Genomic DNA, 25,668 nt, shown 5'->3' with positions numbered 1-25,668 from the left:
TTAATTCATTAATTCAAAAAACAAAACAAACAAAAAAAAAACAGCTAATTGCTACTCTATCAAAAGCTTGGAACATTTCTTTATACCAATATTTATATTGCATAAAAATCTACATCCATATTGCCCTCACACACACACACTTCACTCACCCCCCCCACCCACACACACACACACACACACACACACACACACACTCTAGTATGGTATGTTTCTCCACACATTGCCTTCTGCCTGCTGCTCTAAACCATGGTTTAGAGACGTTCTTCTATTTCCGGGCTTACAGGGGTACGGGAGCTGTTGAACTGTTTTACAAATATCTCATGAGGGTTCAACACGCAGCCTGCAGCCTGACACCAACATGAGACACACATGAAGCATCTTAGCATCAAGAGGAGAAACACAATCCACTTAAAGCCCAGTTATTAGCTCGTTTTACTTTGTTTAATTTGTACAAAATCCAAGTGTAAAAAAAAAAAAAGACAGTTCATCATTATCATAAGCTGAAACAATTCATAACCTCCAACAACTGAACAAGAAAATAAAGTTCATATCCAAAATATTCCTTTTTCTTTCTGAATCTTGATTGCTCACACTTTGAGCAAATACAGATAAAACCTTGAGTTTTAGTCCTTTAATTTGACAATCTTGTTATGTTGAAAGCTTTAGCTGTAATCCTAAAGGAGCAATCCAACAATTTAACACTGCACTTCCTCTAAGGTGGGGGACCTGCAGAAGGGGACAATCTGAAGCAGCAGAGGCTGAAATGTTTTAAATGCAAAATCAGCCCCAAGACTGGATCCAATATTTTCCATAATTTAAGTGCAGCACCTCTCTGTAAATCTTTAAGCTTTGGCAAAAAACCTTCAGATGATCTTTTCCAAACTTGAGAAAAACAGTCCAACATCGCACAGTGCACAGTCAAATCTTTAAAATCATTGCAATGCTCCTTTAAGTTCAGATTTCTGAATTACACGTGATAAAATGCTGACTCGGGCCTCCACACAAAAACAAAAAACACATAAGAAAATGAAAGAAAATGACAAGTTTCAATTTTGATTAGAAAAAACAAAATATCAGAATCGTGATACAAACAATTTACAACAAAAATATTCGGTCATGTGTCCAGGTCTAAGAGACTCAATTATTGTATGTTGTACTTTACTTAGGAGAAACTGAAGTTTCACACAAGTTAACTCTGTAACTGTATATATACACATATTTCTATTGCATCAGGACAATGAGTTCAAACTATGACAGAGTAAATTAATATGGTTCGTCCACAAAACTGAACAAATACATAATTTTTTTTACTTTGAGTCTCTGAAAAAGAAAAATTCTCTTTTGTTGTTTTCAAAAGACAAAAATAAAAAAATGTGCCAAAAGAAAATATCTACAGTGATATTTACAACTATTAAATAATTCAAAACAGGCGCACATGATTTTTCTATTAAAAAACTCAAACACACATGAATAAATGTAACGGATTCCACATGAAGAAGGATCCGACTTGCTGGTTTAATGTGCCGGGGACAGGAAGACGTAGAATCCCTGAGCAAGGCACTAAACTTTTCCCTCCTATTTCATACATTCCAATCTCACCGATTCAAATACAAATTCATCAGCACAATGTGTACATTTGTTTTCAGACAGAACATCAGCTGATCTAAGGAGACTAATGATTCTCAGGAAGGTTCTGCAGTTAAAAGATGCTGATCTCTAAGTGGATTTCTGAAAATGCTTGACTTTTTGTTTTCCTGTCACATCTTTTAATCAGCCCTTTGTTAGTGCTAAAAATAACCAGAGGATGTTCCCACATCCTGCTGCTACCACATAAAGCTGCAGAGACATAAACTGTCCCTGACATATGAGCTAGGACAGCTACAATTTCTCTGCCTTAAATTCTCTGTATTTTTCAATATTTTTTATTTATTTATTTTTTTAAGTAAAACGTTGAACTTCCAGATTTACATGACAAAGAAAAGCAGCTCGTTCTCATTTCTGCAAAGCTTGAACCAATGTCATTAAGGCATTTCTGCTAAAAACATTCTAACTTATCAAAATAATTGTTCACTAACCAGTTGTAATTGTTTTAGGGAGTTTCACTTTGTTACAAAGGTCTAAACTCATCTGTTACAGCCTTGCAGTGTCTTTCAGTTCAAATTTAAAAACAAAGGTGGCAAAGTTTTAGTCATTTTCTAAATATCTGCTGAAAATTGAATGATAAATGAGTTTTAGATTGTTTTGTCTAATTTTTTCTTTAAACCAACATCAGGATCCCGCTTCATGCAGAAGCCATCAGTAGCAATATCTTACATACACACTTCCTGTTATGTTCCTCTCATTTGAACAGATATATACAAACTCCACAGAAATCGAGAGCAGGAGGTTTCTCCCACACAGGCTGCAAAATTCAAATTATCCAGTGAGACATAAAAAACCTACTTCACCTCTGACTTCAGAGGTGAAGACAGAGAAGACAGAGGTGCACAGACAAGAGCTGGATGTGCAGTAAAACCTGCTGTGAAGTGTGAAATATTCTCATTTCAGCTGGAACCGTGCAAGCAAATCTGACAGGGTTTGTTGAATTATAGACTTCAGCACTTCACATGAACCAAACTCTATTTTCACCATTACATAATAAACGCAGCACGATTTCCAAGTGCAGAGTGCAGAGACTTTCATTTTTCGAACACATTTTTGTGTGTGTGTGTGTATAAGGACATTATCTTTTAAAGAAGCTCTTTCTTGTTTAAAACTTGAATTCTGCACGAGGACGTTGAGTTTAGTCACGTTTTTCCCCAGAAATAACAAGAATCACTGCAGTGAGAACTGTTATGTGCTGCAGGATGATGGGTTCTTTTTAAAGGGATGTCTTAAGATTCGGATGGAACTAACAACCTCTAACCGTTTTACCAATCTCCCGTTGTCTCCCTCTCTTTCTGCCATCATCATGGCAACACCTCAGAGTCCTGATTGGCTGAGTAAATACTCAGATGTCCGTCTGCGGGCAGGTAAACGCTGCCTGTGAGATGATGATGAGGAGGAGTGATGCTGGTGGCGTCCTCGGAGCGACGTGTGGTTGCCGTGGTGATGGTTGGGATTGTGTCCGGAGGAGGGTGAGGAGGCTGCAGCGGGCGGAGGGGAACGAGGAGGGTCGCGCAGAGAGGGCGGGACGGCAGAGGACTTTATGGGAATGATTCGCGTGTCCATGACCTCACAATCAACCTGCATCATCATCTCGTAGCCCTGAGACGAGTTATACAGAGATTCTGTGGAGGGGGGAGGGGGTGGAGGAGAGAGAGGACAGCCATGCTGCTTTCACCTTTTTGTGTGTTTAACTTGTGTTTTGTGAATGTAATTAGAGAACAACAGCATCACCACATTTATTCTGACTGCAGTGTACACTAATAAAACAAACCGACTAAACTAAACTGTTTAAGTTTATTTTAATGTGTAGCAACTTTTTTTGGAAATCACATGTGTATTTATTCTGACAAGTGACATTCAAACTTCTAATGACCAATAACTACAATAAACTGCAGTTTTACTATGCTGGGCTGCAGTAATACACTCACCGTTAACAGACATGGCCGGCATCACTAGAGACATCTTGGGCCGGCCGGTTTTATTGTGGCTGATGGCCGGTAACAACAGGTGGTCCTGTACAGAGAGGGGACACATTCCGGGTTTCAACGTCAAGTTATTTTATCTCTTCATGTCTGAGCTTTCATTTCAAGATACTGGAGCATTTGCAACCAATCACAACTATACGCATCACCACGTTCTGATTCTGAAGTTTGACACAAGTCACACATTCATTCACCAACTGTCAACCTGTGAGGTTTAAAGCTTGTGGTGTTTCGTACCCGTCTGAAAGAAACAACGTAGAACGTATCCTCTCTGCGGTCGATGGCATCCAGGAAGTCGCTGTAGGTGACCTCAGGACCAGGAAGCACCTGCAGCTGACTGCAGGAAAAAGGAAGAATGAGGTCAGGGGTTAAGATTGAGCTCAGACTGATGTTTGACTAAAATAATTCATAGAAAAGTGTCTTTTTCCTTAAATGCCCATTCAATCTTTTCAATTCTGTTGGGTTTAACTCGCTTTTTTAATTCGTTTAAAAAAATCATCTAAGAATAGCTCTATGCAATTTAACAGCACATCAGTTTGATGTTTTTAGATAAAATGATAAAGCATCAAAAAACCTTCTGAAGAAATTACTCATTTAGAAATCATTCCTGTTTTTCATTCGACGCTGATGTGGTCCCAGAACAAAGAGGCCATCTGCATGTGGGCAGTACAAATTTACATCACACAGACAAAGGTACTTCTGGGATCAGAACCACAGCCCCAGGCTTCAGCAGCTGCTGGAAGTTTTACAAAATACCAGATTTCCCTTCATTTGATTATTCTGAGGTCCTGAGACTCTATAGTGTTTCTTTGCCATAAACAGAAACAAATCACAAAGCTTCATAAGACTTCATCTGTCCATCACATGGAGAATTTCAACAAGGTTCTTTCTATTGTTGCCACGTGTAATGCTGTACCTTTCTATGGAGCGATGAGTTGGAATGGGCAGATATCTGGAGAAGTTCGTCTTCCTCAGCTGAGCTTTCTGCATCAAACAAAGCAACACAGTCAGCTCACTTTAATGATGCAAATACGAAGGGGACATGAAACTGCTTTATTTTTGAACTAAAAATAACAACGCCACTAAAGAGAAACTCAACACGTGAGGGAATCACCTTTAAATGTAAGAAAGCAAAGCAGGAGTCAGCAAAAGTAACCACAGCATCAGTTTTAATAGAAGAAGAACAGGTGGTCTTCCTCATACCTGAGTCATCTTTGCCTTCTTGGCGATCTTTGGTTTCCCTCCAGACTTCTTGCGGTCGATCTGATGTCGGTGAACCCAACCCCTCAGCTCGTCGGCCAGTCTGGAAAACAAATACCGCTTTGGTTAGTCGGCTTGAAAACTGAAGAGACAGGTCAACAGAAGTAGCATCCAAAGACAAGAACTGATTTAAGAGCTCTTTAAGACAAAAAGACACCAGCAGTGTTGCAATAAGTGGGAGAGAAGGAAATAACAGTTGTCATAAAAAAGGTTTAGCGCAAACAAATTCAAAACATTGACACTCTCACAGTAGTTAAAGGTTTGAACCCACTGCTGTGTTACTGTAGCTTGTGTATTCTGTTTATGAATTGATTGGGAGCGACAGGATTTATAGCTGTGGACGTGTGGTGTACTTCTGATATTACGCATTTAATTTTTATGTCCTCCTGATTTTTTCCCCCTGTCATTCAAGTTATACAGGTCTGAAATATTTTGTAAGTAAAAGAAAGCTGGACGAGCACGAGTGAGTAAAGTGATTAAACAAAAAAATTAATCTGTCAAGGATGAATCGTGTGCCTGACCGCAGAGACTCGGAGCGGTTGAACTGTCTGCAGTCTGAGGAGGTGAAGTAACGGTCGATGCCCTGAAGAAGCAGGTCTTTCGTGTCACTGAACATGTCACTCAGGTTCCTGCAAACATACACACAGATTCAGTTTTGGCCTATTTTTAAAATGAAAAAGCAATCACCCATCGCTATTCGGCAGGTACATCTGCTGAAAATCTTTGGCAAAATTAACAGTTTTACGGTCTCAACGTGTGCAAACAGTCTAGATACAATAATCCATGATGACATCATGCTTTTTATTCCACCGTTTAAATAAACCCTTTGCTGATTTTGTGTGCGTTTTTTGTTTCCTTTGTCAAGAGCTCAAGAAATGTTCAATTTCTCAGTGTTTCCATCTCACCTAAACTGATATGACTCTGGAGCGTATCGCTCTGCTTCTCCTCCGTCCTCCTCCGTCTCCGTCTTGTCCTCCACTCGGCTCGAAGGCTGAGCTGCCTCCTGCTGCCGGTCGATCTCCAGCAGGTGTCGTCCTGTATATGACACCACATCTTCCTGTAGGCCTGTTGACAGCTTTCTGTCTGTGATGCTGCAGACACAGCGGATATTAAGTTTGAACAATTTTCCGGTTCCATACGAAGTGAGTAGCTTTAATAGATATGAACAAGATAAAGTACACAAACAGAAAAACAAACTTAATAATGCTTCAGATGAGTAGATGACAGAGCTCTGACAAATCTCTGACACACATGAAAAGAAAGTTGCATTTGAGCTGCATATCTGAAGAGGAGGTAACTGAAGGCAAAAGAAGAAAGCAGTGAGATACCTGACGGGTCCAAAGCTGAAGGTCACGAACAGCAGAACAGCCATGACACAGACGGCTCTCTTGCTGCTCGCAGAGTCGCTGCCCTGGGAAAAACAAAAGGAACATTTAAATGCTTTAGTGCTTTTCCTCTTTGTAAATAATCATCTATACATAAGAACCAGATTCCTGCATCGTCACATCTCATCGGCTAATAGACCTTAGACTACTCCTGCCAGTCTAGGGTACAGTTTATTCATTTTTGTTTGAAACTTGCCAACATGTTTAACAGGTTTAACAGTCTGTCTTTTTTGGTTCATTAGTCTTGAGCAGCTCAGTCTGGTTGTGTCCTCTCTTTTCTCTGGTTTAACCGGTTGTTAAAAGCGACATTGTTAGTTTAATGGGAATATTGCATCAAACTTGTTCACACCACGGAGTGAAAAATCAACCATGAACTTGCACGGTAAAGGTGGCCAGTTGGGGTTTGTTTCCTCATGTGTTAGCATATGTTTTCACTTGTCAAGCTAATTCATGAGGAGACAGAATTCACCTTAAACTGATAATGTGCGACAGCTTCTCAGTGTAACGTGCCCCACTCCCTGATATCAGTTTTCATATTCTTTTAGACAGTTAGTGTTATTGTAGCAAGCAGAACAACCAGCCCTCTTTCTCAGCTTCAAGTGTGGGTGGTCTCTGACCAGTCAGTGACTTTCATCGCTGCAGACCCTTAGTACTACCTCACAATTTATGGACCTAAGGAGTAGAACTACAACCCATATCTAAGTTTATATTGATTCTGGTTCTGCGGTGAAACAAAGGGAAAGGAACTAAGTTCTAGAAAAGATCCACAATAGTTGCATATCTGCTGATGAACTGGGATGTAAAGTGACTAAACCTAAACCCTATGAGAGAGCACACATCTGTGTTCCTGTGTTGATATATTGATGCTAAGAACCATTTCATTCTACAGGAATCTGCATCTTCTTGTTGAGTCTCAAAGAAGTTTGTGATGAGCACCTTCATGTGCTTTCTTTATATTTTTGTAGCTGTACCAATTTCATTTATGCTCTACACTGCTGTCTAATGTTAACATTTGATTTGTTGTGTGTTTAATGTTAGTACCATCACACCCACGGTCAGGGATTAAAATCTAGCTCTGCGACTGAATCTGCTACCTTCACAGCATAATGATGAGGGTTATGCAACAGCTTTCAACCCTTTTCAATTCTCTCAAGAGAAAACACTATCGGCAGACAGTGGTTGTGTAACCTTTCCACCCCAGAGGAAGAGGACAAAGCCTTCCATCCACAGCCTTGTTGTCCTTACAAGCTGTTAAGTTTAAAAGAGAAAAAAGAAACAGAATCTCATTCCATTTTTCACCTCTTTCCCTGCCAGCCTCTCCCTAAGTGACTGGTTCTCCCGGCGCAGTCGCTCATTCTCCTGCTGTGCCTCCCTCAGCTGAGCCTCCAGGTTCTGCAGGTACTCCTTCTTCTTCTTCCTCGACTGGCAGGCTGACTCCCTGTTCTTTATCATTCTCTGCTGCCGCTTCAGCACCTTCATCTGCACGAGGTCGAGGAGGGAAGGAAAAAAAGGGAGAGAGGAATCAGAGGAACAATCAACAACGAGGAGGGTGTTCAGAGGAGTAACACATAAGATGAAAAAAAATAAGAAGAGGAAGGGCAACAGGACGTGAGGGATAATAGAGAGGAGGAGGAAAGGTGGAACAAAGCAGAAATACAAAGATGTATGTAGGTGTATGATCTCATCCAACACCCTGTGGGTAGCACCATGTTCATATATCACAGCCATTTTGTGAGGGGTGTCAAATGAAACACAGAGCTACAGTTTGCTGTTACCAAACCTGCAAAACTACATCTGCTGGGCTACTTCTTTTCTCTTGTACATGCGCCTACACCCTATATCCCTGTTTTTATTGACTAAAATGTCAGACTGGGGCTGGCTGTCTGTCACTTGTGTAATTGGCTACGGGACATTGATTAAGTCATTGTCTGGCCTAAGAATGACAGACACACTCCTGTGAGAGAAACTATGTATCACAAACCGAATCACAACATGCAGCAGTGCAGTTTCATGGACTTTTTAAGGTCAATACGTTGTAAGACTAAAAGCCTGCGTTGTTTTTAGTTCTTTAGAGCTTTTTAGCATGAACGATCGAACAAGTCTGTGTCCCAACAGACAACAGAAACGTCAAATAAAATTCACATTTTACTACACGCTATTTAATAACTGAGCTGGCTGTGATTTCTTTGTATGATAAAATGGTTTATTACAATGAAATGCTGAGGTCATGAGCTTTCCCAACCAGGTATAGTTTGACAGAGTCACTTTAAAACCCATTGAGAATGGACTAAAACTGGTCAAAAATGAAAGCGCACCGGCACTCGATAACAGGTTGAAGCCTTATGACGGGATTTCTGATCCTTTAAAGCGACAACTGAAGCATGTGTACAATCTACAGCCTCTTAGTTAATAAATGCATGTTTCCGAGTCAGCTTACAGGTAGTTGTTAGCTAATACCATTCTTCACGAAGCCTGGGAGACTTGCAAAAATATTTCACCATTAGATTTAAACTCCGCATATAGAGAAGTGTTCAAAACTGGTTTAAATCACATCTCTTGTGTAAACAGGTCTGAACCCTCCTTCATGCAGTGTAGAGCACAGTGTTCTTTTTCATATATTGTAAATCCCTGCTAGTGATATTTAACTAGATTTAGAGGTATAAAAGTCCAAAAGCAGAAGAAACGCTGTTTGTGTTTTTTTTTTATTTCAATATTATTAAGCAATTTGGACAAAGTTGTTTTAACAATAATTTATTAGTATGTTTTGTTAAAAAAAATCCAGTTAGATGTGTAAATAATCCAAGTAGTATTAGTGTGGATCTCATACTGTCCAGTTGGAAACATATATATATACTCATGAACAACACTTCTGCTGGTGAATTCACAAATAGCGTGAGTCACTGCTTGATTTCTACTCACGTCAATATCGCTGGAGCTGTTGCCAGGTAACGTTGTGGTCGCCGGGACGATGGGTTTGCTGTTGGGAGGGGCTGTGGGGCTGGAGCAGTGCTGGGGGATGGTGGGAGAGACAGGCTCCATTTTGACGATGGCTGGAGCTGAGCCGAGACAGACAGACGGAGACAGGACGACTGCAGGAGGAAGAAGACGAGAAGAGAGTAACCATCAGTGCTCTGATCATTGCAGGAGACATAGGGTCTGCAGAGGAAGGCACCAACACTGTGGCTGAGTAGGCAGGAAACAGAGCATCAAAAACCCACGCTACACACAAATGTCACCAGAGCAGTGTCACAGGTTCGAGCTTGTTGTTATTTTAGTCAAAACACTAGTTTTAGCTCTTTGCAAGATTTGCCAATCAAGCATCGAAACAAGAATTAAAACACAGAAGAAGCACCTAACAGCAAGAACACCTTTAAACACTTGACACACAACAGACAAACTGATGAATGGATGAATGGATTCCTGTGCTAAACCATCACCCCATACTAGAGCTGGGCGATATGAAAAATTAAATCACGACCACCATCTTGTTCAAAAACAAAAATACTAAGTAATTTGATTTATTGCCCTACCCCACACACTCTTGACTCACCAGGTCTGGTCTGATCCACAGAGGGCAGACCTTGCAGTATGAGTGTCTTGGCCGGTGCTGGAGTCTGGGGGACGGGAAGAGTGGTCACACACACAGGTCTGGGCTGAATGGGAGGTTTGGTGCTGAGGATGGTGCTGGCCTTTAATGTGGCGGAAGTTGGCAACACTGAAGCAGAGACAATGAAAAAAAGTTAGAGGCACCTAAATATGTGGATGTTTAAACTAAGTGAATCAGTGTCTAAAGCTGGTTACCTGAGGCCTGCGTTTGTATTCCACTGATGACTGCTGGGATCTGTGTGGTTAATGGCGTCTGTGTTACCGTGGGAATCTGTGTCTGTGGTGGGGGGATGGTTGTTGTTGCCACGGTGACCTCCAGAGAACCGAGTGGGGGCGACAGCACATCTCCGTACATGTACGGAGGAGTCGGAGGGTTTTCACCTTTAACCGTGATCTGCACAGAGGAGATGCAGTCAGGTAAAGGCACCGAGCGGAGGTGTTGAGGTTGTAACAAAACCAGTAATAAGCACTCTCTGAAACTGCTGCCTCTAGAACATCAACCACATTCAGGTGTTAAACTAAATCCACACACCTGAGGGTCCGGTGAGGATGCAGAGCAGTCAGAGCCAAGTGAAGACGCAGGAGAAGGAGGTTCTGCTTTCACCTGGAACACTTGGAGACACATACCCAAGAAAACCGTAAATACAGATTTACAACACAATACATGACTACATCAGATTTAAAAGAACCTGGAGAACGTACACATTTCCACTGGTAACGGCTGCGTTATGGTCATTTCCGTTTTCATTACGGTAGTGTCCCCTTAAGGGAAGAGGGGACAGACATTAGGACATTAAGATGTGCACCATGTTAAGATGTAGTAACAACAACAACAACTCACATTGAAATTTTAACATTATGCTCATGTTACAGTAAGTAAACAATCTTTACACTGGTCCATCAAAAAAATAAAAATTTAAATACTTGAAAATGTTCTCACAGAACAGAATGACACTATAAACCAAAACAGTCTACAGCATGACTACAATAATAAAATAATACAAATGATTATATTAAACCCAGGTTAAGAACTTCCACCTAGAAGAACTGATTGAACAAAAACTCTTTCACTAACATTATTAATACACTAACGATCATTGAAGAACTGAAGAACCAGACACAGTTTAAAATAAGGAAAGGGGCAACCCACGGTCTGGGAAACTGCTCCTGGCTCGCTCTCAATCTTTTTGAACGATTAGTCTGTTGACACTGACATGTTCATTGATCACCGTGAACACACACTGAAGCTGATTTGACTCAGTCTCATATTCATCGTCCTGGGGCAGAGGGAGGGGGAACCTTCTCACGTTTCAGAGACACATGAGGCGTGAAAAGCAAATCCTGACCGAGGTCACGGTCGGCTGGTTTTTTGGTTTGTACCTGTGAGCAGGTTGTCGTCGAGGTGTCGCCATGGCGATGTGGGGTTGTCAGGGTCGAGAGTGAGCACGAGGTCATTGTCAAACTGTGAGAAGGAAAAGAAAGACAGTGGAAAACTAATTAACAGAGGAAGCCAGGTGGAAAATTAGACCAGACAAAGTGTGTGTGAGAACTGGTCAGAAAAACAACAAGTAACCTGAATTTCCACTGACCCATCATCTGTACCTACTGCTCAGTAAAAGTACGGAGGCCCAGAGAGCTCAATATATTGTAACAGAGAAAAACATGCAAAACAAACACTGCAAAACAGAGAAAACCCAACAAGATGCAGAAACCTTCCTTTCTAAAAGTTTTTTGTTTGTGTAAGAGCTAATAATGTTTTCAAATGTTGTGATTCGTCGGCGCCAGGACAGTTCACAAATAAAACTGAGAAATCCAACAATTTCTTAAACTGACAATTCTGCACACTGCACAGCTTTGGGTATTTTGGTTTTTAAAAAATAGCTGAAAACCCCTTTTCTTTCTCTGAATAAATTAGTAAATTAGTGAATAAAATTTGGAAAATAATTCCAAAGTGCAAACAAAATGTTAAGAGTCTATTTAAATTAGTTGTGTACCTGCTCCTTTAATTAACCTGCAGCTAATGAGGCAAAATCTTGGTTAGATAAATAAAAACAAGCCTGTTTGACTGAAGCAATGGGGGCCAGAGATGTGTTTGACTGAAAAAGAAAATGCTAGTATTTCTTCTGGGTCTTAATGTTGTTGTAATACAGTCCTCATATCCACAATGCTAAATATATTACTGTCAGAAAGAAGCTTCAGTTGATCTGAACACAGGTTTACAACAAAGGTCTGTCTGCACAGCTCTGCCACACCTAATGCAGGACCGGGAATTCGTTTTTAGTCACGTTTCTTTAACAGGGTTGAATGGCATGTTTACCAGTAGTGGTTTGTCCTGATGGTGGAGTAACAGTTTATTCTGTGTACACAGGTCATGTTTCCTGGGCCTCGGCTGCATTTTTTGGATTGTCATAGCTGCTCTTTTCATTTTTACTGAAGCAGAGCAGGAATTTTCTAGCATTTTCTAACTTCCATGGTGCTTGAATGAGGGAAAAAACGTTTAAAGAGGTCAAAGCCGAATTAACACTTAAACAAAATGATGTCCATTTGGAGGCTAAAGGTCGAAACAAAGCTCAGCCTCACAAGTTCTGACCTTCCTCGTAGCACATACCCATCCAGCAGTCAGCGCTGCAGAGCAGAGACTATGGTTTGAGCCTGCACTCGGACAGAAGCAAACTTGTGGACAGACTTCTACCTAACTGGGAGGGGAGTGTGTTCTCCGGACATGTTCAACAGAGAACAAGATGGAGACTCCTGACAGCTACTTACTCACAATATCTGGATGAACAGCAATAAAAAATGGCCAACTGCTTCACAAGACCGAGGATGGGAATTAAAAAGTATGTACACGTAGGGCACAAAACCAAATCTTTTTCCAGTCTGTTAAAAAAGTAAACTGAAAACACAGAAAGGACCCTGTAACTAATAATAACCTTGTTCATTACACTATGAATTTGCTGGAGATGTGACTTCTTCGAAGTTTAAGTTAAGCACACTTAAGAGAAAAGTTTCCCTTCATTTTGAATATAATGACCATTTTTCTTTCTAATTATCATTCCATAATTAAGAAATCAGCTGATTGAGGGTTTGTGTCAAGTTGCATTACATTAGCGACTGGAGCTGAGCGCACGCGTGTTTTGTGAATGGGACAGTTTCCTCAGACAACTTATTCTGCACATCCTACTTATAAGCAGCAACAACCTGCATGAGCTAAAGTGAATGAGCTGAGCTGTTTTACACGGCTCAACATTTTGACCTGCTGGGGGTCCTTCATAAAGACAAAGCCATGGGCCATATGGGATTTATTCTCCATCTGAGCCGAATTTCATAATCGGAAATATTTTACTGTACACACGATCTGTTCAACACCAAATCAACCACATCTCCAAAACTACATTATCTGTGAATTAAAACAACTCAGTTTTATCACCTGCAGGCAAAAACATTCACTCGTAGTTAATCATACTACGTATCCAAATATCTTATTTTCACGTAATTCTCCTGAAATAAGAGTTTCAGCTGTTCTGAAATAAAATTTGAAAGCAGTTGTGACAGTGTACGATGATTCACTGATTCGAGCTTCGGCCTGCAGACAATGTGAAAGTGGAGTGTTTGTATGTTATGGAGAGTGTCAGTTTCACTCCCGGCTCTGGATGCAAAGGCCCGAGCTGAGAGCAGTGACACTTTCCTTTTGTGTCCGTACCGACGTGTCGTATTTCAGCCCTCGGCTGAAGTCCGCGTCCTCACCCTCCTCCATGCTCTCACACTGGTAAAGGCAGGCATCTGAGAAGAGGAAGACAGGAAGACAGGGTTTAGGCTCAGCACCTGGGACGACAGAGCAGCCCGAACACACTGTTAAATCTGATATTGTTCAGGTTCCAGCACTAACAATGCAAATCAAGTTTCAGTCACATGCCTTTAAAACAAAATAGGAAGACAACAAACCTGCTGCTGCTCACCAGCTGCTTTCTGCAACTAAAACAACAACCATCTATCGCTAAGCAAACAGATAATCTGTGGCTATTTTGATAACTGATTGACCATTTTTAACAAAAGTCCAAACATTTGCTGGTTAAAGCTTCTAAAATGTGACAATTTGCTGCTTTTGTCATATTTAATTGGTAAATAATTTGCATTTTGGGCAATTTGTTGAAAGAAACAAGCAACATCTTTTTTTTTCTGACAAGGCAACTAATCTATAAATCAAGACAATAATCCGAGTAATCTGTAATGAAAATTAGCTCCAAACTCAACCAGGGAACATGATATTTTCATGAAACTCAACCATTAACTGAACAGCATCTGTGTGTTAAAGCCTTCACAGAGAGGTCAAAGCATTTAATAAAAACAACTTAATATTTATCGATTATTCATTTCGACAGTTCATCCAACACCCCCTTTAACAGTCCATTAAGCATCCCATAATAGAGAAAAGCAGCAAATCTTCATTTACAAACTGCTGACTTGACAGTTTGGCTGGAAAAGTTTTTATGTCATTTACATACACTTTGCTCGTTTTTACGTTGAGCTGCATAAACTACTTAATCAGAAACTATTCTGCAGTTGGGATAATTCAAGTAAAACGCACATTTATTTTTGCTCAGACATGTCAAGATGAGAAAACTGACAGACTAGTCAAAAACAAAACAATCTATAGTTGTAAAAGGTGTAATGTTCAACCAGTTCAAAGTAAACCTGAGTAGTGTCATTTTTACACTTCACTAGCTGCACTGCACACAGTGTCACTGATTAACAACAAAAGGTTTTCATTAGAAACCTGGGGACTTAAATAGATTGAATAGTGTCCTTGATGATGCTGTACGGCACAAAAACAGACAACACCTACAGTGTTGACAATATATATTTTTGGCAGTTTGGCTGAATAAATTTCAGTTTATGCATCTTTAAACCAATTGCTCTTAACTTTGTGTGAGTTTTTTTTCCTCTCATTGTGTCCCACTATATGCCAAATATCATATACAGCATGGAGTACATTACTGATCTATGTGTCAAAACTTTTTTTAAATAAAATGTAATTTTCAAAATATGGCGCTTGCATTATATTTGAGGAAAAAAATAATACAATGATAAAATGTATTTGCACTGTACACTGATGCTGTGCTGTTATTTTGAAGTCCCAAATCCACCCTGGGTATTTATAACAGCAGATGGCATCAGTTGAGACAATACCACCTACCCTCATTTCACAGCTGACCAGACCCTTGTTCAGCTCCTCTCTGCACCACAACATTTATGGAGAGTACACTGTAGACTCTGAGGTGCTGCATTTAGAAAATTAAGTAACTATGTGCTAATACAATAACTTTACCTTATTATGTTGCATATCACGCTAAAAGCATGTGCTGTCCCGTTTCATTGCTTGGGTTTTGTTACCACCATACAGCAAATTTTATTAAAAAATGCTTAGTGTGAATTAACAAGTTTGATGCTGATGAATTCTGTCTGACAGGTGAGTGACAGATAAGAACCTGTCTAAATATTTCTGTTTAACTAGAGCTTAGATGCACCTTTATTGGACTTGATGGAAAATTGATGGAAATAACTCTAAGACATAATCTCCTCATATAACTGATGGTCATGCAGTAATATTTATTTTTTAAATTTTGAACTGCCTAATTTGCTTGGTTGAAACTTTATTCAAAATTGGTATTTTTATCTCAATGCTGTTTCATTGCAGGAAGCAGAGTCCTACAAACTGAAACCATGACCCTGTGTGCTGTTACTTCTCCCATCGTGCTTTGCATGTCTTTTCAGTTTTCGGCACGACTCTGGACTTTGAAACTGAAAACAAACAGTAAAGACCGAGGCCGTTTGTTGAGCCTGTGTCCCGTCACAGACAGCAGGTGTGATTCATGTTCTTTAGTAGCAACACAGGTTACAAATGCTAACATTTGCTCTCTGTATGTAAAAGACATGACACTGACAGGGTTACATGAACCAGGTTTCAGAAACACTGGCACTGATTGTGTCTTTTAAATAAATAACTAGAGCAGTCAAATGTCAAACGTCACAAAACCAGGACAGAATAAAATGAGTCATCTTTAGTCACCTTGTGTCCTAAGAAGAACTTGTTCTAAAGGTTTTAATCTATTTACAAGGATCAACAGATAATGAAAGGTATTTGATAGAGTACTGTTTTATCATCTGGCGCGAGCGGTGAGCCATGACTACATCACACACAACTACAACACACACCCAAAATCCTCAGCCACCTTCATTTAAAAATAAATGATACGTTGGCTGAATGCAAGCAAAGACACACAGGTAACAGATGTAGGATTTGGGACACATGTGGGGCACAGAGGAAAAAGGCTTTTTACCAGTCCTGCAGCCATAACGTTAGGTTGAAATCGTTAAGATTCTGTTATTCTGACCAGAACCAGCATTGTTGTATTAATAAGTAAAACCAACGACGGCAAACAGCAGGTAACCAGATAAACGGTAGTAAAAATGGTAAAGTTTCTTTAATACTTTCTTTATTACAGTGGAGCCTTAAAGCATCCGCCGCTTCTTGTTGTGCAAATGATACATGTAAAGATATAAAGGCTCAGTTTGTTTTTTCTCATGGTCTGTCGATGATAATGAAACCAGAAAATAAAACTCAGGCTTTCCGTCGGTCTACTGACCCACTTCTCTGTCGGAGACCATAAAACTTCAATATAATCTCATTGAGTTTATGGTCTGTGCAACTCTCATGTCTCCTTTCATTAACATGTAAAGTTTCTCTATATTTCAGAAATACGCTAGTTCACTAGAACCTGCATGGCTTGGATTCCAGTTCTTAATCTGTAGGTTGTATAGTTTGTTGTATAGTATATAATATATTTGAAATATTCTGTTGGGTGAATGGTTGTCAGTGTGCGTTTACTTGGACTGATGACGTTTAGCTGATTAATCAGTCAATGAACAGAAAATTAAAAAGCAAAGCTGGTCAACTGCTTCCGTCCAGAAACAAAAACACAAAACACTCGGTGGCTTCTGCTTAGCAAAAGTGAGCATTTGTTATTTTACATCTCCCAAACTAAAGTAAACTGAGTATCTCTCAGTTTTAAGCTGCTTATGTTTTGTTGTTTTTAACTGCATTGTAGACTGGATATGCTTTATTTATATTAAAAATGTGGCAAGGCCACCGGCGACGTCTTTGTTTAGATCAACTAAAAGTCAAAAATATGAAAATGTGCTGCTGGAAAAACAATGACAAGGATTGAATATTTGCATGTCGTGTGACTAAACAGACCAATCGACTACACTATTATTTTAAGGTGCATCTCACAGTTTCCCCGTAGAAGCAATTTTAAGTCCCTGATTATATCACTGTACGACAGTAAACCCTGAATAATATAAACCGAAAAAGACAAGAAGAGATTTCATTAAAGTGTGATCACGCTCCAACCCCCTGTGATAAAGAAACTGACATATCCGGGTCTGCAGACTGAGGAAGCGGACACACACGTACAACGTGACCGCGTGCAGCACACACCTCACACACACTCCGACACGTTTTTTTTTTTTTTTTGCCAAATAGAAATGTTTTCACATAAAACTGCGGAGGACAAACATCCGTTAACCCTGATTTAACGTCGCCAGCCGTCTCGCCTCGTCTGTGAGGCTGCAAGTGTGAGGGGTTGGGGGTTGGGGGGGGGCAACAGAGGCATCCACACACACCCGTTATCACACCCAGCTAGCCGGGCATCGCTACTAATATACATTCATTTCCAATTACAGGGTCTTTAAATGGTAACTCACCCCAGTCTTCGCTTGTCAGAAGGTTATCGGCGAAGAAGCGGCTCTCCAGGTCAGAGAGCAGATCCGTGCTCATCGCCACAAAGGCGGTGTGTTTGGAGAGGAAGAGAGCGACGAGATAACGGCTATCACGCACCAAACACGGTCTCCAACTTTAGCATCCAGATAGTTGGCTGATATTAAACCTGGATACCATTTATAATTCAAACTAAAGTGTTCTGTCGGAAAAGAGGTATTTTTATTCAGCGTGTCTCTTCCGATAGTTTCTCGGTCCTTCGCTACGCATATGACAGACAAGGAAACGTTTTTCTCTTTCTGGAACACTGCTGCCCACTTGCAACAGCGCAGCCAACCACAGTAAAGACTGCGGTGATTGACAAGATAATTGACCAATAGCATCATTCAAAGAGCGCGATTGGGGCACAAGTCACCCTATTGTCGAGGAAGGGGGTTTAACGGTGATTTGGCCTAATCGCAGGCCTGCAATTTGATTGGCAGGTGAATGTAACCAATGAGCGTGGAGACGTAGCGGGTCGGTTTTTAATTGACAGCTGCTTTGGCTAATCACAGTTTCTCCGAACACGAAACCGTTTCGGTGAGAATCACGTTGATTCGAGCATTACGAAAACAAAACGTGAGTCTGTCATTTTGCTCAATAAACAAAAGAAGCAACTAAAGCAACAGAGCATCTTAGTTGAGTAGTTATTCTTATTTTGCTGAGAATTTTTTTTTATCCCCAAATATTGAGGTGGAGAGTGAAAGCGTGTTAAATGTTGTTAAAAGTAGCGTGACTTATTTCAAACAGACACAGATTTACGGATATAAGTCGTGGAAAACTTCCATTTTGCACCGTTTTGAATCATTTATTCTATGCAGCGAGTTGTCATAAACTAGGATGGAGCAGGTGCACTGCAAAGTGAACAGAGACCTGTACCTGGGAGTGCAGGTCTAACGCCATCTACAGGCCGGTACAGGCTGCTTTTCCTAGAGAGAAAACATTTGAATAAAAAGATCCATGCAAACAGAAGGATTCAGAAATTCCTCGCCGCACAGAAAAGACAGAACAGTTTTTACAAGTAGAAAGCTCAAGTGGTTTAAAGAGTGAAAACACTGAAAAAAACGGAATAACTCACCATAATCAATTTTGCTTATGAGTGTTATTCTCTAAATCGCTCGTTATAATAGCAAAGCTACAAACTTCACATTTCCACATTAATACTGAATGGATACCAATAATAATAATATACATATTACAATGTGTGCAATAAAAATGTAATTAAAAAATCTATCCAAAATGCTTATTTTTTCCCATAATAAAAACAACATCAATGAACCCGACACAGGTTTTATTAGTAATAAAAAATACCTATGTTCACCTAAAAGGAAACATCAGTATTTACTGACCACAAAGTCACAGTGACGAGTGTGTATTTTTATTAGATACACACACATATAAAACCACGTACTTCCTGTTCTCAGCTTAAACAGAAGCTGAATCAAGTGTGTTAGTCTTAGTTCTGGGCTGTAACACGCATTTTGAAATGAACTTAACACCATTCTATGTAAAACATTTTCATCATTTGCATAACTGTGAACAAAAGCTGCTGATAACATGAGACAAACTTAACGTACAGTATCTAGACACTGTCAGAAAGTCAGTACTAAACTGATCTTTTTTGGGCTTGAAGTTTGTGTGAGTGACATGTGCTTAGCTGATGTTTGAACAACCAGTAACCAGTTTCAATGTATTCCCACGGCACCTGACACATAGATGTACAGAAAATCTTCCTGACTGCATTGACAGCTGCTGGTGTCAGTTAAGACCCAATGAGCCAAGCAGACAATGCGGATCACAGATAGAAGTTATTGCGGCTGAATAGTTTTGTGTTAGATTTGCAGTTGAGGTTTTCTGGTACACATGCAAAATAACCACCCAGTTCCTGTTCTCAGAAGCTAAAGTCAGACACTACTGTGAATACTTATCATCTCGGTCTGTGTCAGGATGAAAGCAAAGATCTACAGCTGCCTGTTAGCTTTTATTATGGGCTGTAATGTCACTGCAGGTAAGAAATTTTCACATCAACGCAAATTATTTTACCTAATAAGTGTGTGATTGTTGACATGTTCTTCACCTGCTGTGAACCCACACAGCTGCTGTTATCATGACACAAAGGTGTTAACCTTTTTAGTTCATTCTGTTTCTTTTACAGAAATAATCCATGAAGTAGTTGAGGAGAAGCAGCAGGTCTCTCTTCGATGTCCTCACACTGGTGGTGGTAAAGTGACATGGAGCAGAAAGTCTAATAGAAGCAAAGTGGATTTAATTACTATAGATGGAGACAATGAGAAGAAACACAATGACCCACACAGATGATACAGTTCATTAGCAGATAAGACTCTGTACATTAACAATCCGTGCAGTGATTGTGATACTTTATTTAATTTGATCAGCATCACTGTTGTTACCTGGAGAAAAAGGAGAACAGAGTTGGACCTGAAAGTGGTTTAGTGATTGTGACATGTTTTTGACAATGATCATAAACATAATGGTTGTAACGGTTTAAGTGAAAAGTCTCAAACCTCCGTCTTCTCTACGTTTCTCTCTGTTGCAGCTGAGCAGAAACAGAAACGGAGGAGACACCTCATCATCTGTGATTCTCCATCATGTGGGACACAATGAAACGAATGAAACCATTTGTTTTATATTAAAGAGAATGGATGGGTTCACATAGGAAACTGCAGCAGTAACTCAGGGAGAGTTTCATCACTGAGTAACAATAGACAGGTTATATATTAGGATGTTGTACAAAAATGCCTGCTTCAAACTTCTGTAAATTAACATGAAATTGATCATGATAAGATATTAACATGTACATGAGATGAAATCCTGTGTTTTAAGAACTAATGCAAGTCAAGTCACATTTACTTGAACAATATCTAACAGTTACATTCTACTGTAAATGAGATTTTCTTACTTATTGAAAGACACATGATAATTCCCATCAAATGCTTCATTTTCTGGAAAAAGGAGGGAGACTAAATGGTCAAAATGGACGATTAGTATTATTTCTATTTCTTTTATGTTTACTCCTCTAGCTGCGTTTTTCTTACTTATTGATCAGTAGTTTGTACTTCACACAAGGCGATTTCACAAGGCAACACGATTTCCCTATGGGATAAATAAAGTTGTTTGAATCTGAATCCTTGAATCTGAATTAAACGGCACAGTGGAACAGTGGCTCCAACAGAACTCAGGGACAACATCAGTCCAGAAGGTTGGATTGCTGGGATCAGCTGAGATGCCTCACAGAACACTTTGACTCCTAGCTGATGTCACAGCACCACCAGGGCTGAGGAGGGCATGTGAACAGCTGACTTTAGTTTGCAACACCGCTGTCTCCAAATAGAATCTCTTGATGCGTGTTTTCCCATAGTTTGTCATCATAGGAGCCTGACGTCAGAGTGTGGAGGCTGAAAACTCTGAGTAGCCTCTGAAACTGTTTCCTCTATTAGGGTTTTGTTTTTGGTGTTTAGGAAGTTTAATTTGCTCAGTTACACTTTGGTCATTAAATTATTCTTTTCAGTGCTGCTGCTATAGACATTTTATACCTAACAGCTCTGTATGGTAACAATGTTCATGTCTTATTGAGACGCTTTTTGAACTTACAGAGTTGTTGCTATATTTAAAAAACAGGAATCATCAGTGTTCCTTAACCACAGGGTAAAAAAGACCTTTTCTCAGCTCAGATAAAAACTGTTTGCACTTCGTTGAATCATTTCAGTGTGTGTCAGGATGATAATGAACAACTACAGCTACCTGTTTATATTCTGCTGTACTACTCATTTAGATGATGCATCTTGATTCACTAAAATATGGGAAACTTTTATTTTAGGAGCGGATGTGTTAAATTTTTGCAAGTTATTAGTTACATAAATAAAATGCTTAAACTCTGAAGATGTTTTAGAATTTAACTACACGTAGGTCTGAGAGTCAATTTTCTTAAAATGCGTATTTACTGAAATAAATTTTTTCCTGAAATCCAAGTTCAAGTAACCAGAGAGAAGACATCGGTCACTCTGTGTTGTCGTCACCCTGTGAGGGGTAAAGTGACGTGGAGCAGACGGAACAAAGAAGAAGGCAGAGTCTACCTACTCACAGATGATGGTTGCAAAGTGACCAAATACACTGATGATCCACACCAACGTTACCGTTTATCAGCAGATAAATCACTGCATATTCGCCGTGTCAGAGTCTCTGAGGCTGGAGACTATTTCTGTAATAATGAAGAAGCTGTGAAACTGAGAGAAATTCCACGAGGTAACAGACTTCATGTTGTTCTGTCTTCTGATCTAAAATGTGTATGTTGTATGTCCATCATTAACTAAGGAATGATTAGTGGTGCTGCCGCACAACTATAAGGTTCCCGGTTCAAATCCGTCAGCAGGCTCTGTCCTTTTTGTGTGGAGTTTACGTGTTCTCCCAGTGCATGTGTCGTAACACATGGTGACTCTTCATTGCCTGTAGGTGTGAGTGTGAGTGGTTTCTAATAATATGCCAGAATTACTGTGCATGTTATTTCCTTCTTCCCTCACATGGATTATAACGCACAAACATATACATTATCATCCCCAGAAACTAAACCTGTAACAGGAGCATCAATACCTGCAACAACAGGTCTAACAACTGCACCTCTTCCAGTCACTGTCCTATCAACACCACCGACAGACACAGGTAGAGTTTCAGTAAAGAAAGTTTTACCAAAAACACCAACAAAACCACATTTAAACTATATTCAGTGTTTAAATTCAGCTGAAGAGGACTTTAAATGTGTCTGATCTTTACAGTTTCCACGACTCAGTCAAGTGATCCACCTTCAACCACACGTGAGTTCGCATTTAATCAGTTTGTTCATGGAAGCAGAGGATTGTTTGGATTTGATATATGACATTTTTCTGATCGAAGTGTGCTACGCTTTAGTCATCATTAATGTGAGCAACACATTTAAAAAATAATTGGAGAGCAGCACAGTTGCATTTCCTCTTCTTTTAACAACCCTCCAAAGTTTGGGAACTCAGGAGACAATTTGCTTAACACTGCTTGTATCCGGTGATGGATCGTGTCTATTTGTCTTCCAGCTTCTTTTGACCTGTGGCAACACATTGTTCGTGCAGTGATTGTGATTCTTAGTTTAATCATTATGATCAGCATCACTGTTGTTACCTGCAGAAAAGGTGAATATACAGTACTTTGGCCTGAAAGTTGACAAAGATCATAAACATAAAGACTTTTGTCATGTTTTAAATAAAAAGATGCAGCAGAAGTGAATTAAAATTCTCTATCGTCTCCATGTTTCTCTTCCCTCTGTCGTAGCTGAACAGAAACAGAAGGCTCGTCATCATCTCTGATCCTCCATCATGTGGGAGACAAATGAATACATCTGTTTGATTGACATTTATGTGCAACTTTACAATAGTACAAGCAGCATAATAGAATAATATATAAGAGTCACTTCCTGCTTTGTAAGACAAGAAATATTGTTGCTGTTTGCTTATCAGATGAAGATGGTCAGATTATTATTATATGTGTATGTGGGAGTCCAGGTGGGACTTTGTGGCTTTTAACAATGATAAAACCTTTGTGATTTTAATAAATCTACACGTCCAAGTTTTAATTCTCAGCCTTGAAACTTTTAAACTCAGGTGGTTTTGTGCTGCGTGGTCTGCTGTAAGGTGTCACTGTGACCTCAGACTTCTTCACTTCCTTACTTCTGGATCCAGATGTTGGCTCATGGTGAGCACAGTTCTGCAGAGAAAGGAAATAAATTCAAACCTTTTTACTAAACACAAGAACCCAACCATGAAAAAAAGACAGAAAGCAGAGTCTAGATTTGAAACGAAATCCACTCAGCAGTGGTTTAGTGATGAACATTTATCTTGATCATCAACGTGTTTTTTCACTCTGTCACCATCATTGAGTCATTTAGCAGAAGCTTTTATCCAAAGCCACTTACAACTAAGCAGCAGACTCTAGGAACAACTTAGGGGTTCAGTGTCTTGCCCACATCACTTTACCCTCCACAGGGTGACGACAACGCAGAGTAACAGATTTCATCAAACAGCAAATATACGCTGTAGCTCAGTGGGTAAGGCAGTTGTCCAAGGACCACAGGGTCAGTGCAGGGAGTACATTATATCATTACAACTAGACAAAGCATAAGCATTAAAATTATTCATACTTGATTTTCCATCACAACCACAAGTTGCTCCCGGTGGGTCAGGTGAGCACCTTGCATGGCAGCCACCACCGTTGGTGTGTGTGTGAGTGTGTGTGTGAATGGGTGAATCTGAAGGAATATTGTAAAGAGCTTTGGATCAAAGCGCTAAGAGGCCACTTACCATTTACCAAATATATATTTTAAGAACTCAACTGTAGGGAGTAAAGTACTTTGTGAACAGCCGTGAAGTTACTGTTTTAAACTCTACACTGTGTTTTAAGGCTTTTATTGCCTTCAGAATGAAACAGTGAGTTGTGTGTAATCTAGATGAGTGAACATGTCCACTGACGTGACTATTCTACATGAATCCCAGTCTCAGTCAGATAATAAAGCACATGTTTATTTATACTTTCTTTGTGGTTTCTAAGTATTCATGTGTGTTTTTTAATGTTCTATGTTTTTTCCCACAGTCCAAAACATGCATGTTAGGTTAACTGGTGAATGTAAAATTGCCCATAGGTGTGAATGGTTGTCTGTCTTTGTATGTCTCTCTGTGGCCCTGCGATAGGCTGGCCATCTGTCCGATGTGGACCCTCTCTCCTGATGACAGCTGGCATAGGCTCCAGCCCCCCAGCGACCCACATAGGATGAGCGGTGACAGATAATAGATGGATGGATGTTTTTATCGGTGTCTTCTAAGTTTTTTTTAAAACACACTGTGAAACATTTTTAACAAGCCCCTTTAGTGGTTGTTAGAAATGATATACTGTATATTATCAATGAATTAATGGCAAAGTTCTTATCTCATCTATCTCATCCGATTACTAATAACCGGTTTCTGAATAAGTCGACTTTTTAGAATTGCAGTAGTCATACCAGATGCTTGTCTAAGTGTTAAAAATGCTCCAAAAATAGTTGTGTCCAACGTCCTCTCATGTCAGATGTTTACTTCCTTTGTGCCACATCCTGCAGATAACCAACATGAACCATTTAAATTCTGCTCTTAGAGCTTCTGACTAGTTAATGTCTGTCCCTGCTATCATATCACTAGCCTAAAAATGAAGTGGAAAATAAAACCAGAACTTGACAAATGTGGGATATAATCTGGTGCATATTCCCTTCTCCCCAGCAGGTGTTGTGAGTCTTCCTTAGGCCTGGGTCGGCTGTGGAGGCAGCATCAAGGATAAGGACAGAAACAGACTGGACAAGCTGGTCAGCTCGATTCAACTTTATTTATGTAGAGCCAATTCACAACAAAGTCATCTCTTTACAAGTGCTAGGCAACAGTGGAGAGGAAAAACTCCCTTTAATGGAAGAAACCTCCAGCAGAACCAGGCTCAGGGTGGACGACCATCTGCCTTGAAAGGTTGGGGTGAGTGGAAAGTGAAGAGAGAAAAGAAAAGAACAACAAAAAGCTATAACTACCACCCCATTGCTAGTCAGACCTCTGTCAGCAGCTTTTGCAATTTGATGTTAGTCTCATTGACCTTTCAGCTCAGAAAATCAGTGCACAAGAAGACACCACAGCAACATCATCACAATGTTGTAATCAATTTCTAAGATTATCAGACACTAGTTAGTAACCATCTGCAGGGAACCAGAGTAGTCTATTATCTTTAATGCACAGTGAAAACATACAAACTCCCCACAGAAAGGACATATGGGGCTTTAAAACCCACAGTCACAAAACCACCACAACTATTTTCAGATGGTGACAGTAATTTGTGTACAGGATGGGGAAGTATGCAACTATGCCTAACAACTTGATATGGTAATAACATGCATGTCTCCTTCTAACACCAAGTAGGAGGT

General features: G+C 39.9%; 1 protein-coding gene and 1 long non-coding RNA gene across 3 annotated transcripts; one reads left to right on the top strand and one right to left on the bottom strand.

Annotated features, from left to right (window-relative positions):
* Window positions 1–419: 419 nt before the first annotated feature.
* On the bottom strand, window positions 420–17,950 carry atf6b (activating transcription factor 6 beta). Of its 2 annotated transcripts, XM_067477274.1 has the most exons (17): window positions 17,645–17,949; window positions 13,581–13,660; window positions 11,261–11,342; window positions 10,583–10,642; window positions 10,413–10,492; window positions 10,076–10,274; window positions 9,825–9,989; window positions 9,194–9,363; window positions 7,574–7,753; window positions 6,218–6,300; window positions 5,795–5,980; window positions 5,411–5,518; window positions 4,833–4,932; window positions 4,546–4,613; window positions 3,867–3,966; window positions 3,576–3,660; window positions 420–3,269 (listed from the first exon to the last, which is right to left on the bottom strand). In XM_067477274.1, the coding sequence occupies exons 1-17, from the start codon at window positions 17,715–17,717 to the stop codon at window positions 2,962–2,964; spliced, it is 2,127 nt and encodes a 708-aa protein (XP_067333375.1). In that variant the 5' UTR covers window positions 17,718–17,949; the 3' UTR covers window positions 420–2,961. The 2 variants fall into 2 exon arrangements, with proteins under 2 accessions (XP_067333375.1, XP_067333382.1); XM_067477281.1 differs by lacking the exon at window positions 5,411–5,518 and having other exon boundaries at window positions 17,645–17,950.
* Window positions 17,951–19,517: 1,567 nt separating this feature from the next.
* On the top strand, window positions 19,518–24,224 carry LOC137100207 (uncharacterized). Its single transcript, XR_010910865.1, has 5 exons — window positions 19,518–19,704; window positions 19,852–22,373; window positions 22,487–22,525; window positions 22,778–22,873; window positions 23,013–24,224. It is a non-coding gene; the product is annotated as an uncharacterized lncRNA (long non-coding RNA).
* The last annotated feature ends 1,444 nt before the right edge of the window (window positions 24,225–25,668 follow it).

Source organism: Channa argus, chromosome 1 (genome assembly GCF_033026475.1).
Source record: "Channa argus isolate prfri chromosome 1, Channa argus male v1.0, whole genome shotgun sequence".
Lineage (NCBI taxonomy): Eukaryota > Metazoa > Chordata > Actinopteri > Anabantiformes > Channidae > Channa > Channa argus.
Note: the sequence above shows the minus strand (reverse complement) of the source record. Positions and strands in the feature narration are given on the sequence as shown.

Bases quoted from the DNA above. Each gene is read 5' to 3' on its own strand.
- atf6b (XM_067477274.1), bottom strand. From the start codon at position 17,717: ATGAGCACGGATCTGCTCTCTGACCTGGAGAGCCGCTTCTTCGCCGAT. The intron at 4,933-5,410 runs GTCAGGCACACG...TTTGTTTTCCAG, and splicing joins AACCGCTCCGAGTCTCTGCG to ACTGGCCGACGAGCTGAGGG. The intron at 4,614-4,832 runs GTATGAGGAAGA...TGTTTGATGCAG, and splicing joins AGAAGGCAAAGATGACTCAG to AAAGCTCAGCTGAGGAAGAC.